Genomic DNA, 24,781 nt, shown 5'->3' on the forward strand with positions numbered 1-24,781 from the left:
GGCGGCAACTCCCCCCAGCGGCCGCTCGACACTAGGCGGCGCACGCTCTAGGATTTTCTTCCTCTTTGTCGCCGCAGAAGCACTCTCCTCCTCCGCGGTCGCTCGCCTTTTTCGTTTTACGACCCGAGTTCGCGAAGCGTCACGCAGCGTAAAATCACCCGGTGTGACTGGAGGCAATCTTCTTAGGGCTCCCCGTGAAGAACCCTCTGACATACTCCCCCTCCCCAGAATAAAACAACTAAAGAAAAGAGCGAAAGAAAGGAGAAATTAGAGGTACGACTGACCTCGCAACGGTTACGACTAGTGTCGTAAGGAATGTTCAGCAAAGCTTCGTCAACTAATATGTCCGGTACCCAATAAGCACGACTAAAACGGCAGAACCGACGGAGCGATCAACAGGTAACAGCGACTTCAAAAACAGCACGAGACGGTACAAAAGCAAAGAGGGAAAAGATTCTGGCAAAGTAAACCGAAAAAGAGGATTTACCCCTGCCTTTTATAGCCATCCAAAAAACGGAGGCGCCGGCAGAGCACGGTGTCCAAGGTGTCTTTTACGGCGCATGCAGAGGCATTTAATGAAGGGGTAATAAATTATGCACTGATATCCACAACGCATGCAAAGTTTCTGAACGGCCTCAAACGGGGAAATCGGACATCTTTCCGTCCAGCTGTCTACCACTTGTTAAGAGAGGAATAAAATCCTTTCAAACTTATATCTCCTCGCATGAAATGCTCGGCTAACATCGCCGGGGGGACCATTTGATTCGGATTATCACCTTAAGGCCCAAGAGGCCCACCAACGTCCGAGAAGCAGAGGGCCCCCTAGGCCCAAGTCTGTCCGATATAAATAGACCATTAAAGGAAGAAGCACAGATCGGGTAACTCATAACCTCTCTACTTCACTCACACTAGATTAAAAAGCTCTCTAAGAATAACTAACTGTCTTAATCTTCGGAGTATCCGCAGGGACCGATCCCCGCGCAGGCCGATCCACGAGAAGGCAAGACCTCCCCGACGGAGCCCCGGATCACTATTCCGCATTCCCAGATCAAGAATCAAATACATTCAATTAATTAGATCCCTAATTTTTGTAAACGCAAAAAGAAAGAAGCAAGTGCAAGGAAGATAGATTTGTTGTTGATATCTCTACATGTTCCAATTCGAAGTTGCCTAAGAATCAGAGGCTTTCTAGTAACCTGAGGAAGAAGAAGTGATTTTCTTTCAACTTGATCTACAGCCCCAGGGTGAGGGTGAGGGTGAGGGTGAGGCTTAGGCTTTCTGTTCCGCCTCTACTCTAACGTTGTTCTCTTCCCCTAATTCTGCAAATTTCCTCAGTAGCTCATCCGAAGATTTCTTCGTCACATGTTGAACCTCCATTGTCTTTTGTTTTTTTTCCTCAGGATCCAATTTTAATTCCCTCTTTACCTTTCTTTTTTTTTTGTAATCGGTTTATGATTTGCTAGTTTCATCATATGCTCCTCCATTTATCTCCCTTTTCTTCTTTTTAGCTGTGTGATCTGTTTGGATTTTTCGTTTTAATGATAAAAATCTTAGCTTTTCTTTTAGATCCTACAATTCTTGGTTCTTTCAAGTATTTGTCCGTGAATTCTAGAGCGATTTTTCTGATCCATTTCACAGTTAATTAGGTTTCAATTTTATAGAATTTCTAGGTTGATTGATTATTTAGTAGTGTTCAATTCAATGTTTAGAATGAAAAATGGTAAATTACACTCATGGTGAAATTGATTTAGATAGGGAAAGATGAGAGAGGAGAGAGAAAGAAAAAAAATCAAAAGAGAGGGGAAGAAGATGGTGTATTTGATTTTTATTTTTAATTTTGGGGTTTGTTTGTGGTAAGTAGATAATAAGGGGAGTTAATTTATAAAATAAATAAATATAAGGGCCAAATTAACTCTTTTCCCTTAACACCGTTAGTCAATTTGGTATATGTTTGCTAGCGGAATGAAGTTCATGGTACCAACTTGCAAATTTAGGATTGCAGTTCAAAAATGGGTCAAATCACATGTTTATTTTTGTACTTTTCCGCTATCTAATTTACCCGAAATTAGCTGGCTAACTTGGAGGTTCTTAACTCTGTTGGCATTCAGGTCGATTCCGCGGTTCCCTTCAACACTCCCAATCCCAAATTCTTTATATATAAATAAATTTAATTTGATTCTACTGTTTATTTTGTTGGATCATGCTTCTACCCAGATGCCGAAACCTTTTCATTCTCAAAAACACCTTCCTTCCAACTTCTTCTCAATTATCAATTTCCCATTACGCTTCAATTCATTCTACACCCGCTACATGCCATAGATGGAAACCTGTGAGTTTTTTTTAATGAATATCAGATTGTTCTGTTTTTCTTCTTCGATACTTGAAATTATGAGTTTCTTGCTTAATTATGACCTTTATGATTCTATTGTTTTGTTTTTATGACTTTAAAGTTCAAATTTGCAACTTTATGCTTATAGATGACAATGTTTTCTATCTCTGAAACATACTCCTGAAAGATATTAACAATATTGGAAGAGACTAACAGTTGCAGGAGGAGCTTTTGTCTTTATGTTATTTTTTGACAACATTAAAGTTGCCTTCTTTCCTATTAACAACTGACCCATTTAACTTCTTCCATGAATGGGCTGAGATGTTGGTTTTATAGTTGTCCTGGATCCACTTATTATATTGAGTTCTGTGTTTTGGGGATCATTTCAATTTTCAAGTGTGTTCATATGATATGGTTTTGGATGCTGCTAGGTTTAAATAAAGGTTGCCTAAATAATGGTATGATTGAGATGGATGTGGAAAATAAGTGGAGAAATCAGTGAAGAACTGCATTAAGTTATCTAGATTTCCTTAGTAAAGCTTCTTTGGCTGCCCAAAACCCATAATATATAAGACTCAGCAAAGATTGCATTTTAAAAGAAAAATGAGTCATACAAACTCTGGATGGTATTACATCTCTCCTGGCAACACCTGTTGTTTTAAAAATAGAGATCCTACAGCTTAAATGTTCATTGAAGAATTACTTGAATGGAAATATTAATTAATGTCATTAGGTATGTGTCTGTTATGCTTTGAGGGATAGCACTTAGTATTTAACAGAAGTTTATATCTTCCTTTTAACACAACACTTTGTATTCTTATCCTTTTCGTAAAGGTTGTTTCTTCCATTAGAAATATTCTTTTCTAATCTTATATGGTCAATGTCTTTATTTATATTTCCTGCATACTAGGTGCACATTGTATTAAGGTGAAAAGATCCCGGATTTTTTTATGGTATGTTCAAATCTTAGGCTCTATTATCAAATAATAATATTAAGGTACTTGATTGCCCTATTTGGTTACATAGCTATCAAAGCTCTGCATGATATTGTGGAATGACATTATTCTTATTCTTATTTGATATTTATTTGTTTATTTATTGTCTTTTGTAAATTTTACAGGAAGGAAGAGGATCTCAACAACCTCCTAAGGTATAAATATTTCCGTTGGCCTTTTCAGATTGATAATTATGCATTTGTTTTGTATTAACTTTTGTGAATTTAGTAAACATATTTAATTTTCAATGCTCAATTTCTCTACATATCCTTTAACCTTTTTTACTGTTTACTTGCGTGTTAATCATTTATATGCCCATTAATTACAGTTTTGTGATACCAAAATTTGAATTCAGAATCATGCAAGATATGTAGTACGTCAAAAACGTGCAGATGCAAAGAGAGCATTAAAAGGCATTATTTTTGGTAGTTTATCCTCAAAAGCTTCATTCCAGGTGAATTTTACTGCAGCTTTCTTGAACCATATTCAGAATTCCTCAACACGAAATTTTATTTAATGTCCAATCTATTGAGGGTAGTTTCATTGTGGTTTTATTACTTCTCCATTTATCTATTGCTGAAATAATTTGACTTGATAATCATACATTTTTCTTTTGAATGTATTGTATTGTATAACCAATCCAGCTCATATATGCTTATAATAACTAAAATAATACAGAACCAGAACCTTTTTCTTTTAATCAAATGCATTTGTTGAAAATAAGTTAAATACAAGTCCTAATGTGAGACTTTGATGCTTAGTCCCTGGAAGAAAAAGCCTTCGATTTTTTTCCTCAGCAAAATGTACTTTGGCACAATCCATGGGTTGAGCCTCAGATCTTTTATTTGATGATATTGAGCCCCTTACATTCGCGTAATCTCTCAATTGGAAAGAATCCTTATTGCACGACGATGTGTAAGATTCACATGCCGTTAAAAAAAAAAGTCACATATGGGTTGCAAAATGATGATTTTGCTAATGTCAAGGGTGAAATGCTAAAAAATCATGCTGCTTTTCTCTCGCCTTCTTTCTGAAACAGAAGCATGGACTGCATCATATTGTTTATCTTCGTCTATAGCTCCATTTTTATGATCCAAATGGTTTTGTTTTGTCCTTCAACCCAGGATGAAAAGCCTAAATGGGAATTTGATCCAGAGGGCTTGCAGGGCACAGATAAAAAGAAGAAACCAAAGACATCTGCTCGACATCATGTGAAATCTCACAACAAGAAAACGAAACGTGAGCTTTTTCTTTCACTTTTGTTCCTTCCTTCTCTTCTCTTCTGTTTTGTTTTTCTTATTGCTTTCATTTCTGTTCATATTCAAGAACAGAAGGAAGAGCTTATGAACAAGTATAAACAATAATTAATTATAAATACTTCAATATAATAAAAATAAAAATTATAAATAAACTTATAAAAAATAATTTAGATATATGAAGTTGTAAATGTATATAATAATGAAGTATAAAATATAATATGCAATACAAGAAATCTACAGAGTCATGCATACTGTTTAGAAGAGAGAGTTAAAATTATGTTTCTTATTGTTGTAAATGATCTCTTAGCTGTTTCTACAGTTAAACAAACTCTTTGGTGAAATGTCCAGGTAAGTTTAGAAGAGAGAGTTTTTCTGAGGAGTCAGATGATCCTGAGACGATTTTCCAAGCAAATTTTGGTGATCGATGGTATACTTGGTCTTTTAATCACTCTCATTTTCGAAGCTCTACTACATTTGGACATGATTGGAGGCGGAAAAGTCATATGGATGAAGAGTGGGATGCTACAAGTGAAAGGGAGTCATATGATGAATCTGTTTCTATTGGATCTAGTCGTGACAGAACAACTCTTGGTTTGCCTCCAACTGGTCCTTTAAACATTAAAGATGTTAAATATGCGTAAGCCTTCACTTCTTTTCAATATTAAATAACTACAGTAATTGCATTTTGTTCACCAAAACCCATATTTTTTACCTTCTGCTTCCTTAAATTTCTTCAATATGCCCGTCTACTCTGATTTAGACTTAGTTAGCCTATGTACTTTCATTTATTGGATAATGTCCTAACTCATATATCTGTAAAATTTACAGATGAGAGAGGAATTAGATCTCTGAAATTTATAAATTTTACTATTTTAGTTAAAATTGAGGGCCAACAAGAATCTCACGTGAAGTTGAGATTTTGGATCTTTAACATTTCCGATATGATAACAAATCATTTTTTATACTCAATTTTAACCAAACTTGTAAGGTTTAAAAATTTCACAGATCCATCTTCTTTCTCATTTGTGAAATTTTACAGATTCCTTAATCAGGGACTGTTGAATTATTCGACAATTGAGGCAAGAACAAGGACCAAAATATGGCTTTTTCCCATTTTAATATGATTTGAACAATCTTGATTTCTTCCTTTAGACATCTTGTTTATCTATCACCTAATACGGTTTCAATAAACCTTGCAGTTTTCGCATTTCGGCACTAAAATGGCATCCTGATAAGCATCAAGGACCTTCGCAGGTTAGTTGATAAATTTATCTTTGCACTTTTTGTTGCATTTACTTTGCAATTAATACATGAATGTCGATCTTGGACTTTTATTCAGAATATTCCTCTCAGTTTGTTGGATAAAGGGTCCTTTTTTCTCAACATAACTTTGCATATCACTCTGGTTCTTCAACTTGGCACTTTTCTTTTGGTCAATTGACACGTGTCAAAATCAGAAATTGGCATGTGTTAAGAAAAACTGCGAATCATCGATCTACACACATCACATTTAGATTACAACAACAACAACAAAGCCTTAGTCCCGAAATGATTTGGGGTCGGCTAACATGAACCATCATATAAAACCGTGAAATCAAGTCATGTCAGTGACACAAATTCGCTCCCTCCACTCCGTCCTATCCACTACCATATTTTCCTCAATTCCCAGTAAACTCATATCACTCTCGATCACCCTCCTCCAAGTTTGCTTAGGTCTTCCCCTACCCCTCACCACTACATCCCTGCCACTCTTCGGTTCTCCTAACCGACGCATCAAGCGCTCTACGTCTCACATGGCCAAACCATCTTAGTCGGTTTTCTCTCATTTTATTCTCAATAGATGTGACCCCTACTTTTGTCCTAATTATTTCATTACTCACCCGATCCTTTCTCGTATGACCACACATCCATCTCAACATACGCATCTCCGCCACCGACATGTTATGGATGTGACAGTGTTTCACTGCCCACACTCCGTACCATATAACAATGCTGGTCTGATTGCCGTGCGGTAGAATTTTCCCTTCAATCTATTAGGCATGCCGGGGTCACAAAGGAAACCCGTAGCACTCTTCCACTTCGACCAACCAGATTTAATCCTATGAGCAACATCTCCATCTACTTCTCCATCCGTTTGGATAATAGATCCTAAATACCGGAAGCAATCTGAGGCCTGAACAACTCTCCCATCTAGGGTGATTGTCCCTGCCTCCCTACTCCTATGGCCGCTAAACTTACACTCCAAATATTTTGTCTTACTTCGGCTCAACTTAAAGCCTCTAGATTCTAGAGTTTGTCTCCATAGTTCCAACTTCCTCTCCACTCCTTCTTTCGTCTCATCAACCAACACAATATCATCTGCAAACAACATGCACCATGGTATACCATCTTGAAGTGAACTTGTTAGTTCATCCATAACGATGGCAAAAAGAAATGGGCTAAGTGCGGAACCTTGATGCACTCCAATCGTAATAGGGAACTCTTCAGTCTTCCCAACACTCGTGCATGCTCCCTCATACATGTCCTTTATGATGTCAATATATTTCCGCGAAATGTCTTTCCTTATCAAGGCCCACCAAAGTAGTTCCCTTGGTACCTTATCATATGCTTTCTCCAAGTCAATGAAAACCATATGCAAGTCTTTCTTCTTATTTCGATAGTGCTCCATTAATTGTCTCATTGGACGGATGGCTTCCATAGTTGATCTTCCCGGCATAAAGCCAAACTGGTTGATAATATCATACATGTCCATTAATTGTCACATTTAGATTAATTTAATAAAAAAAAAAAAGCAAAAGTTGTGCACTTGTTGATAATACCAAAGTTTAGTTGGAGGGAATTTGATTCTATGAGCCAAGTTTCACTCTATATCCGAGTTTGTCACTCTATTGTTTTGACTTGATGTATTTGTGAGCTGAGTTCTTCATTGCCATTTTCAAATTCTTTTTTAGACAGGAAAGCAAACTCAGCTGTGTCCTAATTTGAATGTTTTGAAATTAGGCTGTACTTTATTTATTATATGTATTTGTTTAGTATAGAAGGTTTTTATATATATTTGAATGTATGCAGGAAATGGCTGAAGAAAAATTCAAACTCTGCGTTAATGCATACAAATCATTGTGCGATGCTCTATCAGGAGTTTAAACAGTTTTAACTAAGGGTTAAATGCACAGATTGTCATTCAACTATTGGTAATATTTCATTATGGTCTGGAATTTTCAATTTGTAGTAACAAAATAACTTAACTTTTATTTATTTTGTTGAAACAAACTAACAAATCAATACAGTTAGCAACATACACCAGGGAAGTGTTCTCCCACAATAATTTTGTTTCAAATAATTTGACTAATTTTCTGCAATTTTTATGCCAAAATGGTGACTAGAACAACCAAATTCACACTGTGATGTGCAACTATTTAAGTATTTGTATGATTTTACTGGCATTTCTGAAATTGAATATTTTTTTTTTCTTTGAATGGTGATTGAAACAAACCTATGACATGAAATAAACAGTATTGGTGATAAAAGTATCTATGATACAATTAGTGAATGAATTAGATGTCAATGATTTCTTGATGAGATATCATATGTTTACCAAATCAACAAATATTTTGTTTATAATAGCATACCATGATTTAAATTTTGTGTGTTTTAACTTTATAGATAAGCAGGTGATTGTTTCTGAAAAGTGTAGTAGTCCGCCCTGACCTGATGCGTCTACCAGTATAGAGGATTCAGGTGATGACTCACATTTTCACAAAACAAAAGTTTCAAATCATTCAAGCATATATATATATAAACAACTTTTCCATGTATCATTGTTCTCCTTGTTGATCTCTAACGCTTTACTAGCTTTACTTGCTGATAACTTGTTACCTATAATGATATTACTTACGTGTCCAAAATTGTGGAATCAATTCGATGTCGTAATGAATATGTAAAATAGAACGAAGGTCAGACGGGGTCGGAGTCCGCTGAACCCGCTCCGATGTCTAAGTCAGTTTATGATTGGATCATATTGAAGGGTATGAACTAGTTGAGATATAGTAGTTAATGTACTGAACCTTGTGTCCGTTCCTGTCCATTTACGGTGTTTGATTAAGTTAAGGTTGTCAGCTTCTTAGAAATCCTTATGAGTTTAGGATTCCTAGTCCCTTAAGGAGTCCGAATCCTAAGAGGAATCCTTTATCTCGTAGGATTCTGGAAGTTTCTTTTGCGATTGGCGTTAAAGCCCGACTTGCTGATATTAGGCCTTGTTAGAGTCACTGGGCCGCTCATCGTTGTACCTGGATCGCCAGTTTCCGTGTGTGGCCTTTTACCTCAAAGAAGGGTGAGCATGACGCCATCCATGTGATGTCATTTTGCATGATATCCCTTGCAATTTTAAGAATTGATGGCTCATCTTAGGGGTCTAAATACCCTAATCTTATAATAACTTCAAATATCTGATCATCCCCATCCACTTCACTCCATGGAATCAACTATGAATGGAATGGTTATTCTTTGAGAATGTTTATTCCATCATTTGGTTCATTATTATGGAATAGTCATTCCATGAAATTTGTATTCCACAATTGGTAGAATAGAGATTCTTAAATTAAAACTAGGAATAACTATTGCATAACTAATATTATCTTTTATTCCAAAATTAACATGTTCAAAATTATTGATAATTTGTTTTACATTTCATAAAAAAATGGGTAAAAATGCGAAAAATAGAAAAAATGGGAAAACCTGAAAAATGGTAAAAACGGTAAAATGTAAAAAACATGAAAAATGCTGAAAATGTGAAAATGATAAAAATGTGGAATGTGAAAAACGTAAAAACTTAAAGAAAAAAAAAACGTGAGAGACAATATTCAAAATGTGAAAATTGGTAAAAATACGAAAAGTATGAACTAACACAAACTAAATTGGATGTGGTAATGTTCTGCCCAACTATAGAGGGGAGGTAGTAATGTAATGTTTCTCCAAGTGTCTCCCTAGTGCTTTGGAGCCAACCATGGCGAAGGCAGCCTGTATTCGATAAGTTTTCTCTAGTCTGGAACAGACTAGTTATGTGAATGTTATTCTCGAGTCCGACTCTCAAACTATGATTGCTACTCTCAAGCGTGCTCCGGACCCTTCACGGAGTATACTAGAGTCCGACTCTCAAACTATGATTGCTACTCTCAAGCGTGCTCCGGACCCTTCACGGAGTATACTATCTCCAGCTACCAATCGTTTCTCAAAAAGTACAAGATTTTCTTCCTTTTTTGTTTGAATACAAACGAACCAAGTTGCTCACAGCCTTGCACGGACGACTAGGTTTAATGCTAGTGTTTGTTTTTTGAAACGTTGCCCAGAGTTCTTAAAGGTGTTTATTCTTGTTGATGTATCTGGAATTTAATTAAGTTTAATGAACTTTTTTTCCTTAAAATAAGCCACATATGGAAAATGAACACATTGAGGAAGTTATTAGAAAAAACGATTAAGAATAAACGACATTTTTCATCAAATTATATATATATATAGGGGGGCTCTTGTGAGAACCATTTTTTAGGTGATGACACTTCCTTATGGTGAGAACACTCAAAACTACGTTTTGAGTAGGAAAATTAAAAAACTTATAGGGGGGTTCAAACCTTGGACTTCTCAACTACACTTCACACTTCTTACTACTCAGCCAATTGGTTTTCTTGTATGTTATGTCGCGCGCTGCTTAATATATCATTGCCCTTTTAGCTTCTATTGTTTAATATTTGATACATGCACTTATTAATATCGATTAAATATGCATAATAATAAATTATTAATAGGAAAAAAAAAGAAATGTGCATAATAATGAATTATTAATAGAAAAAAAAATTCAAAAACATGCTCTAATTTCTTATTTATTTAATTCCTCTATATTTTTGTAATTTATATTTTAAAATGTTAAGGACGATGTTCTAAATATTGTTACATGGTAAAGGCTATGCTTACTTTATTTTTGACAAAGTACGCCTTACTTTGTGTGTTTTCACCATTGGATTAATTTTACACTCCATGATGTTTTAAAAAAATAGTAAATATATGGATCATTTTTGCATTTGTTCTATAATATAATTTATAACTCATATTCTAAATAACATAACGTATGTTCTAAAAAACATAACGTATGTTCTAAAGTTTATATTTTGTGTTCCAAAAATTAAGTATAATGTTATAAAAAAAAACAGTAGATATCTCGATCGTTTTTTCATTTGTTCTATAATATAATTTATAACTCATGTTCGAAAAAACATAACACATGTTCTAAAAAACATAACTTATGTTCTAAAAAATATGTCGTATGTTCTAAACTTCAAAGTTCGTGTTTTAAAAGTTAAAATATATGTTTTAACGTTTTTTTAAAAAAATATATAGTTTGTGTTCCAAAAATTAAGTATAATGTTTTAAAAAAATCAGTAGATGTCTGGATCGCTTTTTCATTTGTTCTATAATATAATTTATAACTCATGTTCGAAAAAACATAACACATGTTCTAAAAAACATATCGTATGTTCTAAAAAATATGTCGTACGTTCTAAACTTCATAGTTCGTGTTTTAAAAGTTAAAATATATGTTCTAACGTATGTTTTAAAAAATATATTTTCTTATATAACATAAATTATAAAAATATAAAGGAATTAAATAAATAAGAAATTAGAGCATGTTCTTAGATTTTAGAATCACAAATACATCACTCAAGTTTTCTTTACAAATTTATGTAATGAGCATTACATAAATAATAGACATGAATCCTCATTACGACTAACTCTTGCATTTTGTTATTAATACTTATTATGCACAATTCTTATTAAACGATAAAACAAAAAAAAAATAGAAAACATTAAAAATGAAAAAAACGTTAAAACTTGAAAATACGAAAAACGAAAAACTCGAAAAACGTGATGAAATATTTCCATCACGATTTTTTTTTGTTTTTCGTCTTTTTTATTGCATTTTTTTCAAGTTTTTCGTGTTTTTTGTTTTTCTCATTTTTCATTCTATTAATAATTCAGTATTATGCACATTTCTTTTTTTCTATTAATAATTCATTATTATGCACATTTCTTTTTTTTTCTATTAATAATTCATTATTATGCATATTAATAAGTGCATGTGTCAAATATTAAACAATAGAAGCTACTAGTACAATGTTATATTAAGCAGCGCGCGTGATATAATGAACAAGAGAAGTAATTGTCTTAGTGGTAAGTATGGTGGAGTGTTGATAGTAGAACTCAAGTTTGAATCCCACAAGTAGCACTGAGTGTTTTTTATTGATTTTTATACTCAAAACGACGTAGTTTTGAGTGTTCTCACCTAACAAAGTGTCCTCACCTAAAGGAGGGTTCTCACTTGATCCCTCCTATATATATATATATATATATATATATAGTGGTGATGGTTTCACTTGGTCGATAACTGACGAAATGAATTTGGACAATCATCATTGAATTGAGCAGGGCTGTCACTAGGCATGGGTAGGAGGAACGTCTGCTTAGGGTCCAAAAGCATTCTTTTTTAGAAAATAAATTCAGAAATTAAATAGATGCAACTATTATGGAAATACAGTCTTGATCACATGCACCTTAATGAGCATGTAGAATTTGTTCATTCACCAATAGATTTAAAGAGATCGTAGCACACATTTAGGTATAACAGATGGGTGTAAAAGTAAATTTTTTTATAAAAAAAAATACAGAAATTAAAATTTCAAAAAGTGCACTAACAATGATTATAACTTATAGACCTAAACAATCGTATGACTAGATTTTTTTATAATAACTCAAAAAATATTGGCGCAACGGTAAACGTTATTGTCGTGTGACCAAGAGGTCACAGATTCGAGTCTTAGGAGCGGTCTCTTGCCAAATAAATTGACAGGGAAAGGCTTGCCCCAGTACACCCTTGTGGTGGGACCCCTCCCCAGACCCTCGCTCAGCGGGGACGCGTAGTGCGACCGGGCCGCTTTTTTTTTCTTGCATCTAGAAATACTTGTAGGTAATATTTTGTATAAGCAACTGAATATATATTTTTCATATCAAATTGAATGTTTTTATTAGATTATTATTTTTTTTGTAAATGTTATTTTTAAGTAAAAAAAATCAGCATAGTAGCTTTTTCTTATTTTATGTTTTATTTGTATTTATTAATTAGGTCCTTATTTACTATTTCATCTATAGGCCTTTAAAATCTCAGACTTAGATTAAAATAACATGAGACTTATATTAGCTTATATCTAAGAGACAAAATTAATTTCGTTAGTGAGTCACAAAGTGCAAACCAACTATATACATACATACATTTTCTACTAAACATATTTTGTTAGATATAATTAGTCTTTTCTGATGAGGGACGTTGACCTGGTAATGCTAAAGGGTAAACTGTAGATTTAAAAGTTTAGATCCGTCATGCTTACTTGCTTTTTGCTGTTGCTATTTGTTATTACGGTTTGCTGTTAGAAAAAAGCTGGCATTTCAAAGAAATAAAGATTTCATGCTTTTGTAAAAAAAAAATACTTTATATATATATAAGGTAAACAGAAAGTCACTTACTAAATACTTAAAACTCCCATTTTAAAATGAAAAGATAAATATGATGAGAAAATATGAGTAACCAAACACATCTTAGGCAAAGCAGAAAATATGAGAAAATACGAGTAACCAAACACATCTTAGGTAGAGTATAAAAGAAAAGGGTCGTGTTTGGCAAATAGTTGTTTACTGATTACATTAGCTGTTAACCGATTATCTTTTTGGTTAGTTGATTTGATTAGCTGATTGTGTAAACTTGTTTGGTAAAACTTAGCTGATTGCTAATAGCTTTTTGAGCAAATGATAAATACATACATGATAAAATACATATTTGGGGTTAAAGGATAGAAATTATGGGTAAAAATGTCATTCAAACGAGATGGAGCAATAAGCTAATTGAAAAAGCTCATAATATAGTTTTTTCAAAATTAGATTTTGGACTTAATAAGCTCTTTCAAATCTCTTTTTACCAAACACCATTTTTACAGATTTGACTAGTCAAAACCTTTAGAGTGGTTCAAATCTCTTATATTTTTTTCACCAAACACTACTATTAGAGGTTTGACAAGTCAAAATCTCTAAAGTGATTTAAATCTCTAGTTTTACCCAAAAATTATTTATTAAAGGGAAAATTGCAAAATTGGATCAAATTGAGACTCATTTACTCAAGCTACTACATATTTAGACTGTTTTTATGTGACTTTTCCATAATACCATTAACCTTTCATCTTCCCTCTTCCCCTTTCTCTTCCTTACCCCAACGGTTTCTCTTCTCAGACCTTTGATCTTCCTTTCTTCCTTTATACTTCGCAAAATCTGCACCATTTCTCTTCATCACCATGTCTTTCTCTTCTTCCTCTCTTCATCTCTTGATTCTTCATCTTCCTATTGCTAGAAAACGACGTCATGTTCTTCATCTTCATGTTTTTGCTCGTCTCTTGGTTTCTTTCTTCTTGTGCGGTTTAAAGCAATCGTTATTCTACGTAATTTTCATCGTTTTCCCCAGTTTATCATATGGTTATTGTCGATTTTAATGGTGAAAGGCGCGAAAAAATGTAAGTATCTATTGTTTTCTCTGTGTTTTTTTCCAGAAATTCATTTAGCGTATTCCATTTTCGCGAATGTGTGCGAGGAGAAAGAGCCTGAAAGGTGTCGATTTTACTTCGTGAAACGATGATTACGCGAAGTCTACGAGGGAAAAGTTCATGATTTTCCCTCGCAGACTTCGCGTAATATCGTTTCGCGAAATCAAAGCGTCACATTTCTCCTCACAGACTTCGCGAAATCATCGTTTCGCGAAATTTCTTGCACATTTATCGCATACTTCGCGAATCCTTATTTCGTGAAGCCAAATCTTCATTTTTTCTGCCTAACATGATTAAATTTTTCTGAATATGGTTGAATACATAACATAACGCAGGAAGGCGGTGTACTGGGGTGCAGAGGGGATGACTTTCCTTCTGATACAGGGAGAAATTCACATCCAGATTCGTCACGTTCGCTTTAAAATTATTAGTTAGGAGTTTATTGTGGCAATCTTGGTATGCACCATTGGAAACATCCATCCCAAAAGGTCTGGATTTCCATTTCTCATCCCAAAAGGTATGGACTTCCAATACAAGGAGAAATTTCCATCTAGATTCGTTGCGTTCACTTTGAAATGATTAGATAGGAGTTTATTGTGGCAATCTTGTTGTAAATTTTGATAATGTTATGATTTTAATATTGTTATTGTGGCAATTTTGTTATAAATTTTGATAATGTTATGGTTTTAATGTTGGAATCACTTGTTGTTGTGTTTTTTTTTTTTTTTGTTATTATACCACTTCGCAAAAACACGTTCAGACTTTGCATATTGCGAAATCTGCGAATTGACATCATCTAATAAACCAAACATTGTCTTCACATATTTCGCAATATGCGAAATCTGCGAAGTCAGACGGGAGGGCGAAAGGTGAAAGGAGAATTTTTTTTTAAGTGTTATATATATTAAGGGTATTTTGGAAAAGTCGTACAAATGTAATCTACATATGTACTAAGTTGAGTAAATGGGTTAAATATGTAAATAGGTCTCCTATTTAATCTAATTTTGTAATTTTCCATTTACCAAATAGGCCAAGATGAGAGATAGTTTAACAGTAGTGTTTCCAAAAAGTGTCAACTGCACAAATTCAGCCAACTCTTAATCAATTATCCAATTTTGATAGGAATTCAATTAATTAATTTGTCCCACTCAAAAAGTCATAGCTGGCATTTTTTATTCCCTAGTTCTTATTACAATTTTCATTTTGCAGTTAATATTGTAAAATTTAGATCCATGAATTGAATTAGAAATAGGCAGAAGGGTATATGCGTAAAAAGAAACTTGCTTTCAATTATTAAATTTTCTTTATAAATGTAGTAATAATTTAGGATTTTTGTTTTCTTTGTGGCAGTATTGAATATTGATGGTTCTCTCATAAATTATTGAGTTGTCATAGATAGATAGATCTACTCAAAATGCTAACTTTTGTTCTTTTATTTAGTTTAACGTTTGATCACTAAACTTCAATTTAATCACAATAATTTCAAATTAATGAATCAGAGTCCAAAACCCAGACATTAATATTCATTCAACCTCAACGGTCATTTTTGCATTCAAAATTTAAAAAAATAATACAAACTATTCCTTCAATTTTGTCTCTTCTACAAAGTAAAGCAACAGAGAAATTACTAATCCTTTTTCATTTTTAAAAATATTCGACTTTCCAAAAGCAGAAAAGGGAAAATAGAAATCTAATAACAAAGAAGAACAACAGAGGAAGAAAGCATGAAAACATAAATAAAGATGAGGAATCCAAAATGCAAAGCCCAATTCCTCTTGAACTTACCAAAATAACTGTCAGGAGGTTCTTGATAATGAATCTCAAGCTCAGCTTCATCTCCAAACTCAACAGTACCCAATCTCAATTTCAAATCCCTAAGCCTTTCAGTGGCCAATCCAAGGGTGAGTTTGTGGCATCTCCTTTGGTACTTGAACCCATTGATGCACCTAAGTGTTTGAGCCACTGAAACATAGAACATCAGATGGGCTAGAGACAGTAGGATAATAGGTGCCCAGCAATGCCGGCATTGAAGCCGATTATCCTGAGCCTCTCCGATGAATATTAGGGACAGGAAGATGAAGAAAAGAAGGAAGAGCTTGTGGAGCTCCTTCTTCTGAAGGTCAATTGCTCTTTTCTTTTCTAGAGTTTTCTCAAAATGGAGTTGGATTATGGTGTTTAGAGCTTGCAGTGCTGTTTCCTTCGGGATCGACTGCTGCTGCTGCTGGTTGGAGTCGTAGTCCGCCATAGAAGAAAGAGGGATTGTGAGGAGAGAGAGGGATTGTAAAGATTAACGGAGTTAGGTTGTTGGTTTATTGAGTTTTGTGATCTCGAGATTGAGAAACGTGCTCTGCCCCAATCCACACCACCCTTTCGACTTTAAACCAGATTTTACCAACAAAAATTAGGAGAATTCACCTAAATACCAAAATAACCTTTTTATTCTTAAAAATTACTATTTTCTAAAGATAAATAATTACAAGGTCTTTATATTTTTACTTTTTTTTTTTAATGAAAACGAAACTTTATTGGCTGATATCAGCTAAAAGAATGGGAAACAAAAATGAAGGAGCAGAATACCACTCACTACGGTTAGACACAGAACTGACAATCTGATTTGATTTCTGATTGTATTGATTTGTGCAAAGAGCTAGATGATGCATCGATCTCTTTTGTTAAACGGTTAGCGAACTGTGCGGCTCAAAATATGACCTCTATCGTTCCTTGATATCATTTCCAACTAGGACTTTTTGATCCACATCCTTCACACATTTAACTTTTCCGAGATCTCGCGTCTTCCTGTCTCTCATCCGAGCAGTTCTATATATGTCTCTTTCCCCTTCTTTCGTATCCAATCTTGTATACAGATCCCGATTCACCTCTAGCATCTCGTATGACCTTCTTTACTTCCCTTTTAGCCTCTTTGTATTTTTCGTAGTTCTCGTCACTCCTACATTTCCCCAATATTTTATAGGATTCTCGCTTACTCTTTACTGCTTGTCGTACTTCTTTTGTCCACCAAGATGTGTCCTTACCCGGTGGCATGCTACCTTTAGATTCTCCTAAAACTTCCTTCGCTACTTCCCTTATACTATGCTCCATCTTAGTCCATATCGAATCTATATCTAAATCCATATTACAAGTCCAAATATCTTTTTTGGTCATCTCATCCACAAATTTTTGTTGATTCTCCCCTTGCAATTTCCACCACTTAATCTTAGTCTCCACTTGTGGTGTTTGTTTTCTTATACATTTCCTACTTCGAAAATCAAGCACCACTACTCTATGTTGGGTTGTCGTACTCTCACCAGGGATCACCTTACAATCAATATAACTCTTTGATTGTAAGGTGATCCCTGGTGAGAGTACGACAACCCAACATAGAGTAGTGGTGCTTGATTTTCGAAGTAGGAAATGTATAAGAAAATAACAAATAAGTACATGAACCAAAATAAAAATTAAAAAGTAACATATAGACTAAAGTATCATTTTATGATGAAGATAGATGTGCGGGGTAGTAAATAACGGGATTTTTTTTAAATTTCTCCTTGAATGATCTTATGCCTCTCTACTCTATGGTTACGCTTCTTTTGAATGACTAGAGTAGCTTCTGGGTCGACATTAAGTGAATGCATCATAACTTCAAGTGAAACTCCTTTGATATCCTCCGGACACCATGCAAATGCATTGATATTTTCATTCAATGTATTGATGATCGCTTCTTTTAGTTATATCAGTATTTTTGCAGAGATTTAAACAAATTTTCCTTCGACTAACTATATTGTTTCCAAGGCTCCTAGTGGTTCAACCCTCTCTTTCTCCTCCTCCGTGGGATCCTGTGTTGGCTTCATACTCAACACGGCCACGTCTTCTGAGCTATTATTTGATTTCCCTGAGCGACCGACATTCCTCTCTTCGTGGAAATTTTCCATACTAAATGGTGGATGGAGAGAGCTCTGACTTATTCGGATAATAAAGTCCTGCCTATTATTATATTATAAGGAAGAATTAAGTAAATTACAAGAAATTTTTCTTTCTTGTACCACTTTGTTGGACCATCTCCAATTGCTACTCGCATTTGAATGTTGCCTAGTGAAGGAAATGTATGCCCACTAATCCCCACAAATGGTGATAAGGTGAGTATTGGTCTCTCGGAATTTAGGCGAAGTGCTTCAAATGCTTTCCTAGTAACGATGTTCAGTGCTTCAAATGCTTTCCTAGTAACGATGTTCATCAAACTTCCAGTATCAATAAAGACTCGTCGAACCTTGAAATCTTCTATCAATGTTTCAATCACCAGGGCATCGTCGTGTGACTGTCGAGGGAGATTTTTTAAGGTTCCAAAAGTGAATTCAAATCTAAAATCAATTATTCTTTCTTTATCTTCATATAACCTTTTTCTCTTTACCAAACGATCCTCCTTCAATCCTCTGGGTATAACATTGATAACTCCTTTTGGTGCTCGCTCTCTATGGCCTTTGTCTCGTGGCTCCCCTATGTTGTATGAAGTTTATGTTGGGGTTTAGTGTCCTATAGACAATTGTTCTAGGATACAAACTTAATGTAAATGAATTGTTCTTTATATCATTTGTTTTAATGAGATATATGTTTTATAACTATATAAAGGCAATCCCTTTTAAGCACTAAATAAAGTCTAATAAAAGGAAATCCGTAAGTTTATTTAAAGTGATTATAAAGTGTTCATACAAGCATGAAGTGAGACAAAACTTTATAATAAACTGATAAACTTAAAACCACCCCAAGTCAAGTGATATGTTTGGGATTGATATATCACTGTTGAGACTTGTATGTAACAATGTCTTCTGTTCGACAGAAAGCTGATCTCACAAGCTTCATATATACAGATATCTGGACAGTTACATACATCCGATGAAAAGTTGTTCATTAGGATTGGAGATCTGATTTGAGATAACAGGATGGGTAGATTCATCCTTGTCACATGTTCATCTCATTGGTATTAATAGGTATAACTAATCCTCAGACTCAAAGGAATATTAATTGGTATTCTGGATTACGGAATGTGATGCTTTGACTCTGGTGTAACACGATCCTTAACAGAGATGACTCTGGGGTGTGAACAATAGACGTTGGGTATCACAAGAAGTGATTGCGGGATCTTTATATATTGGATTGAGCATTTATCACTCCCGATAAATGGGAGATACATCCAAGGATCGCTTGTGGAAGACTCGACTCTAAATCCTTGTAAGGTGATAGCTTAAGACTTGAAATACAGATTTCACTTAACCTATCTATTTGAGTTGACTCGGCCTGTACAAGTAAAACGAACGTCTCGCTATATGTGACTTGACATCACCCATAGTCATAAGATTCAGTTCAAGGATGTAGTTGATAAAGGATCGAATTATACTGTAACTAATACGGAAAGGTTAACGACAGAATCAACATGTCTTCTTATAGCTCTGGGGGAATGATTACGGACTTGCTAATCACATACTCTGTACATCATTCCGTTATGCAAAGATTAAATATAATTCTTTGAATATTAATTTAATAACGTTGCATACGGCTGGAAGCAATAAGAACCTAATGGATCACACATAAGACTTGGAACCTAAAAGAGAGATGGATGTTAATTAATTGATGGAAGCCCAATTGAGCCCAATAAGGCCCATGGACCAAGGGGGGGTCGAAATTCATGTAGTGATATACATGAATAATTAATTTGATTTTGTCAAACCTAATTGGATTAGGATTATGAATTAAATTAATTAAGGGATAAATAAGTTAGGAGTTTTAATTAGATTATAATACTCCTATTATTATCCAATAAGGTTATTATTATTATCCTTAATATATTAGATATATAATGAGATAATAATTAGGAATTCTATTCCGAATTGAATTCCTATTCAGTCACCTAATTCTATCTAACTAGGGATTAGATACAAGAGATTATATATACCCCTCCCCTAGTGATTTTCGAAATCTCCAAGAGAGCAAGCCCTAGAGATTTTCGAAATCCACATAGTGCAAGAGAGAGAAAATTTCGACACCCCTAGTTCGAAGACGAGATTTTCTACGGCTTCCTTCCGATCAATTGATTTCATCTATTTCTTTTATCCTTAATCTTGTGTTGATTAGTTAGAGGCAATCTACTTTGGTTGCTATTCAACGGTTGATTCTAAATTAATCTTCCCGTGTTTTATTTCGTGTTTGGGAACTCGGAGAAGAGTTGTGGGCACTTCATTAACAACGGTAGATTGATCATCAAAAGGTAATTCTTCTTATCCCTCTTTATATGAAATAACGATTAACGGATCCTATGGTTAAATGGAAATAGGTTAAAAAATTTATATTTCCGCTGCTATACCTTAGCCTAATTTCCAACAGTGGTATCAGAGCCATCGTTAAATCCGTTATTTCATATATGAAAATTTAGAAGTTTTCAATAGGATTGAATAAATATTTATAGTTAGGATTAATTAACAAAATTGTTTTGATTAATTAATTCTAGAGATAAATAAGTTTTAATTAATTGTTAATTAAAATTGATTATGCGTATGTTCCTAATTATTTTGGTTGATAATCATTATAACAAAATCTATTAGTTTTATAGTTAGATTGATAAAATCAGTTTTATTAATTCTAAAGATAAAACGGAAATCTATAGTAGTTTTTCCTATTTTTTGAAAATCGTTTTAAAACCGTTTTAGAACTGATATATATATATATATATATATATATATATATATATATATATATATATTTAAAATTATTATTATATATATATAAAAAATACGACAGCAGCCCGAGTCATGCCTCGCGGCGCGACTGGCCGCTGCCACAAGGCAGCGGCGGTTCAGCCGCGCTAGGGCTGCTGCCAATCGGCAGCAGTCCACTCTTGGGCCCGGCCCGAGACCCACTTGATTTTAAATTGTTTAAAATCGTTTTTATATTTAATATATATATGTTTCAAAAATTGATAGTTTTCTGTTTTGATTATCGAATGAAAATTTGTTTAAAAGTTTGTTTTACCAATTTGTAAATCAAAATGTTAAATGAATTAAAATCAAAATAATTGGAACGTGCATAATTAAAGTTTTGTATAGTTATATTAATCTAAAGATTAATATAAAAGATACGAAACTATTAGAAGTAAAATTGGATGAAAGTTAATTTGATAAGTTAATGTGATTAACATAAATATTACATAAGATAGTTATGTAATCAACCAATTAAATTTATTTAATTGAGTCTATGCATGTTTGGAGTTATGGACATATTTGGACCCTCTTTTAGTCTTTTGGTATTTTTGAAATAGGGCCTGCGAGTCCTGCCTTTCTACTATCTATTGTAATTTCTCCTCTCATCTGATTCCCTTCAATTCAATTGAAGTTTTCTTTAGTAGTATAGAAATTAATATGTAATTTCAAGGCGCCATGGAGAAGACGGAGGACATAAAGAGAAATATGTAATAGTTAGTATTTCCTTAGGCTTGCCCTTTTATTCCGTCTCTGGCTCGACGGAATAATTTAGATGATATGTCCATAACGCCAATGTATGTGAATGTATGTGTCTGATGTATGCTAAAGCAAATCAAGACTAAGTTAGATTATGAGACCTAAAATAAAATCCCTCATTAAAAAGTTAAGTAAATAAGCAAGTTATTAAAATCGGTTGCCCCTCCCTAATATTATAATTCAGCCGGCAGTACTGAGGGCCTTTGGGTTGTTGAGTAAACTCAAGCTCGGGGTCTTACGGTAACACCTGAATTATCGAAAATCATTTTTCATGAATATGGGGTAATACTTAAATTAGATTATGATAATTGGATGAGTAAACTCATGTTGTCATAAACTAATGGGCAATATGGTTGGGATTAATATGAATAGCATATTAGTTACTAATGTGGTTAGTAACCCAATAACCTAGGAATCACATTAAAGATGTGATTGATTACATGAATCTACCTAATGAATGAGACTAGCTTGTTGAGTAAACTCAAGGCGAAATCTCAGGAGTTAGGATCCTAGCTCACTAAAGGATTTGTGAAATTCTTCGAATTAATATGGAGGGCTATTAATTTGGCAAAATAGTGGGAGCAATCTAAAATAAACTAAAAGGCCTATAATTTTAAATTGATATACTTTAAGCAAATGAATGACATACGTTTACTCTTTCTCACTCTCAGGTTTAATTAAACACACTCTTAAAATCATGACTAACACCAATCTGCAAAACATTCTTACCGATAACAAATTGAATGGTTCAAACTTCACCGACTGGTATCGCAACCTCAAAATTGTTTTGAAGTTCGAGAGGAAAGGGTATGTACTTGATACACCGATACCCCCTTACCCAACGGATGATTCTCCCTACCAAGAATTTTATGCTTACTTGAAGCATAAATCTGATGATGATCAAACGGGAGACATCATACTTGCATCCCTGACACCGGAAGTTAAAAGGCAACTACATTCAGATATGGATGCCTATTCCATGGTCAAGCACCTAAAAGAGTTATTTGTGAATGAAACTCGGTGCGAGCGCTTCGAAATAACAAAGGAGTTATATAAAAGCAAGATGCAGGTGGGCACATCTATAATGGCACACTGTGCCAAGATGATCAGCCTTGTCACCAAGTTTTCTAGTATTGGAGATGCGATGGACCATGAACTAAGTGAAAACTTACTTCTTCAGTCCCTCCCCGAGAGTTACTCACAGTTCATCATGAACTACCAAATGAGTGGCTTGCAAACCTCTCTTGTAGAGCTTGCACATATGCTTGAGTCAGTCGAGCCCATTATAAAAGAAAACGAGGAGATACTGGCCCTTGCTATTGAAGGATCAAGAAAAAGGAAAGGGATCTCTCCCAATCCAAACCATCTTGATAAAAGCAAGGGGGCTGTGCTCACCGAAACGAAGGGAAAGGAATTAAAGAAGCCCAAAGGAAAGTGCTACTATTGTGGTGACTTGGGGCATTGGAAGAGGAACTGCATGGAGTACCTAACCTTCCACGAGAAGGAAAATAACGGTGCTTCAGCATCTGGTATGTTTTATATTGAAATAAATACAGTTTCACAGTCTGAATCTTGGGTACTTGATACCGGATGTGGATCTCATATTTGTACAAATATGCAGGAGCTAAAACAGACTAAGGAACTAAAGAAAGGAAGCATAAACTTGCGAGTGGGAAATGGAGCAAGAGTTGCCGCCCTCGCAATTGGAGATTATGTTTTAAATTTGCCCTCTGGGCTTGTAATAGAATTAAGGAACTGTTTGTACGTTCCGCAAATGTCTCGTAACATTATTTCTATTAGCCGTCTTGTTGACGACAGTTTTCATATTTCAATAAAAGACAAGAGTTGCAATTTTTATAAAGATTCGATCTTTTATTTTTCAGAATATCACAAAATGGGATTTATGTGTTAGATGACAAAATTCCTGTTTTTGCAATTGATACCAAAAGACATAAGCTAGATAATTCAACTTACTTGTGGCATTGTCGTTTAGGCTATATAAACAAGAGACGCATGCTAAAGCTACATTCAGATGGGCTTATAGATCCAATCGATCCCGAATCATTGGAAACATGCGAATCATGTTTAAAAGGTAAAATGACAAAGACACCCTTTAGCAATAAAGGTGAGCGTGTATCAGACACTCTAGGACTCATTCATTCAGATGTATGCGGCCCTATGTCAGTCCAAGCAAGAGGAGGATTCAGATTCTTCATAAGCTTCATAGATGACGATACCCGATATGGTTACATCTACTTGATGAAGCACAAATCAGAAGCTTTTGAGAAATTCAAATGCTTCAAGAATGAAGTAGAAAATCAATTAGGAAAGAAAATAAAGACTCTTCGATCTGATCAAGGTGGCGAATATCTTTCAGATGATTTTCTGAATTATCTAACTGAATGTGGGATATGCTCACAATGGACACCTCCCTATACACCACAACACAATGGTGTATCCGAGAGGAGAAACCGTACCCTACTGGATATGGTACGATCCATGATGAGCATGGCCTTACTTCCAAAGATGTTCTGGGGCTATGCCTTATAAACTGCCCTCGTCACCCTAAATCGAGTACCAACTAAATCCACTAGTTCCACACCATATGAATTGTTCGTTGGTAGGAAACCCGTGTTTTCATTTATGAGAGTATAGGGTTGTTCAGCATTTGTCAAACGTATTGCGTCCGACAAACTAGATTCGAAATCTGATAAATGTTTCTTCATTGGATACCCTAAGGAAACTATGGGATATTACTTCTGATAACTTGGGGAAAAATCCTTGATCGGAGCACTTCCCTGTGAGGCGCCATTGGGATCGGACGGGGACACTCCGATGCCAAAGTCAGTAATATTTCTGAGAATAAACTGTAAGCACAAAAGTAGGGAATCAGTAAGTGTACCTTTGATCCTAGGAAGCTGGGGTATTTATATAGGTTTCTGTAACCTTCAGCATTAATGGGGAAGCAGGTGAAGAGTTGTGCCATTACTCATCTTTGATTGCTATCAATTCTCCATTAATCCCAGTATTTATCATTAAAACCCTCAGAGTTGAGGTATTCGAACAA

At 34.5% G+C, this 24,781-nt stretch overlaps 2 protein-coding genes across 3 annotated transcripts; one reads left to right on the forward strand and one right to left on the reverse strand.

Moving 5' to 3' along the window:
* Positions 1-2,080: 2,080 nt before the first annotated feature.
* On the forward strand, positions 2,081-8,491 carry LOC136228594 (uncharacterized). Of its 2 annotated transcripts, XM_066017021.1 has the most exons (8): positions 2,081-2,329; positions 3,450-3,479; positions 3,680-3,778; positions 4,449-4,563; positions 4,932-5,220; positions 5,783-5,837; positions 7,653-7,774; positions 8,247-8,491. In XM_066017021.1, the coding sequence occupies exons 1-7, from the start codon at positions 2,201-2,203 to the stop codon at positions 7,725-7,727; spliced, it is 792 nt and encodes a 263-aa protein (XP_065873093.1). In that variant the 5' UTR covers positions 2,081-2,200; the 3' UTR covers positions 7,728-7,774; positions 8,247-8,491. The 2 variants fall into 2 exon arrangements, with proteins under 2 accessions (XP_065873093.1, XP_065873092.1); XM_066017020.1 differs by lacking the exon at positions 8,247-8,491 and having other exon boundaries at positions 7,653-8,053.
* Positions 8,492-15,738: 7,247 nt separating this feature from the next.
* On the reverse strand, positions 15,739-16,574 carry LOC136230752 (uncharacterized). Its single transcript, XM_066019914.1, has one exon. The coding sequence runs from the start codon at positions 16,455-16,457 to the stop codon at positions 15,903-15,905; it is 555 nt and encodes a 184-aa protein (XP_065875986.1). The 5' UTR covers positions 16,458-16,574; the 3' UTR covers positions 15,739-15,902.
* Positions 16,575-24,781: the final 8,207 nt, after the last annotated feature.

The sequence above is a fragment of the Euphorbia lathyris genome, chromosome 5 (assembly GCF_963576675.1).
Source record: "Euphorbia lathyris chromosome 5, ddEupLath1.1, whole genome shotgun sequence".
In the NCBI taxonomy this organism is placed as follows: domain Eukaryota; kingdom Viridiplantae; phylum Streptophyta; class Magnoliopsida; order Malpighiales; family Euphorbiaceae; genus Euphorbia; species Euphorbia lathyris.

Coding starts and splice junctions, on each gene's coding strand:
- LOC136228594 (XM_066017021.1), top strand. CDS start 2,201: ATGCTTCTACCCAGATGCCGAAACCTTTTCATTCTCAAAAACACCTTC. Junction 2,330..3,449: donor CATGCCATAGATGGAAACCT/GTGAGTTTTTTT, acceptor TAAATTTTACAG/GAAGGAAGAGGATCTCAACA. Junction 4,564..4,931: donor TCACAACAAGAAAACGAAAC/GTGAGCTTTTTC, acceptor TGAAATGTCCAG/GTAAGTTTAGAAGAGAGAGT.
- LOC136230752 (XM_066019914.1), bottom strand. CDS start 16,457: ATGGCGGACTACGACTCCAACCAGCAGCAGCAGCAGTCGATCCCGAAG.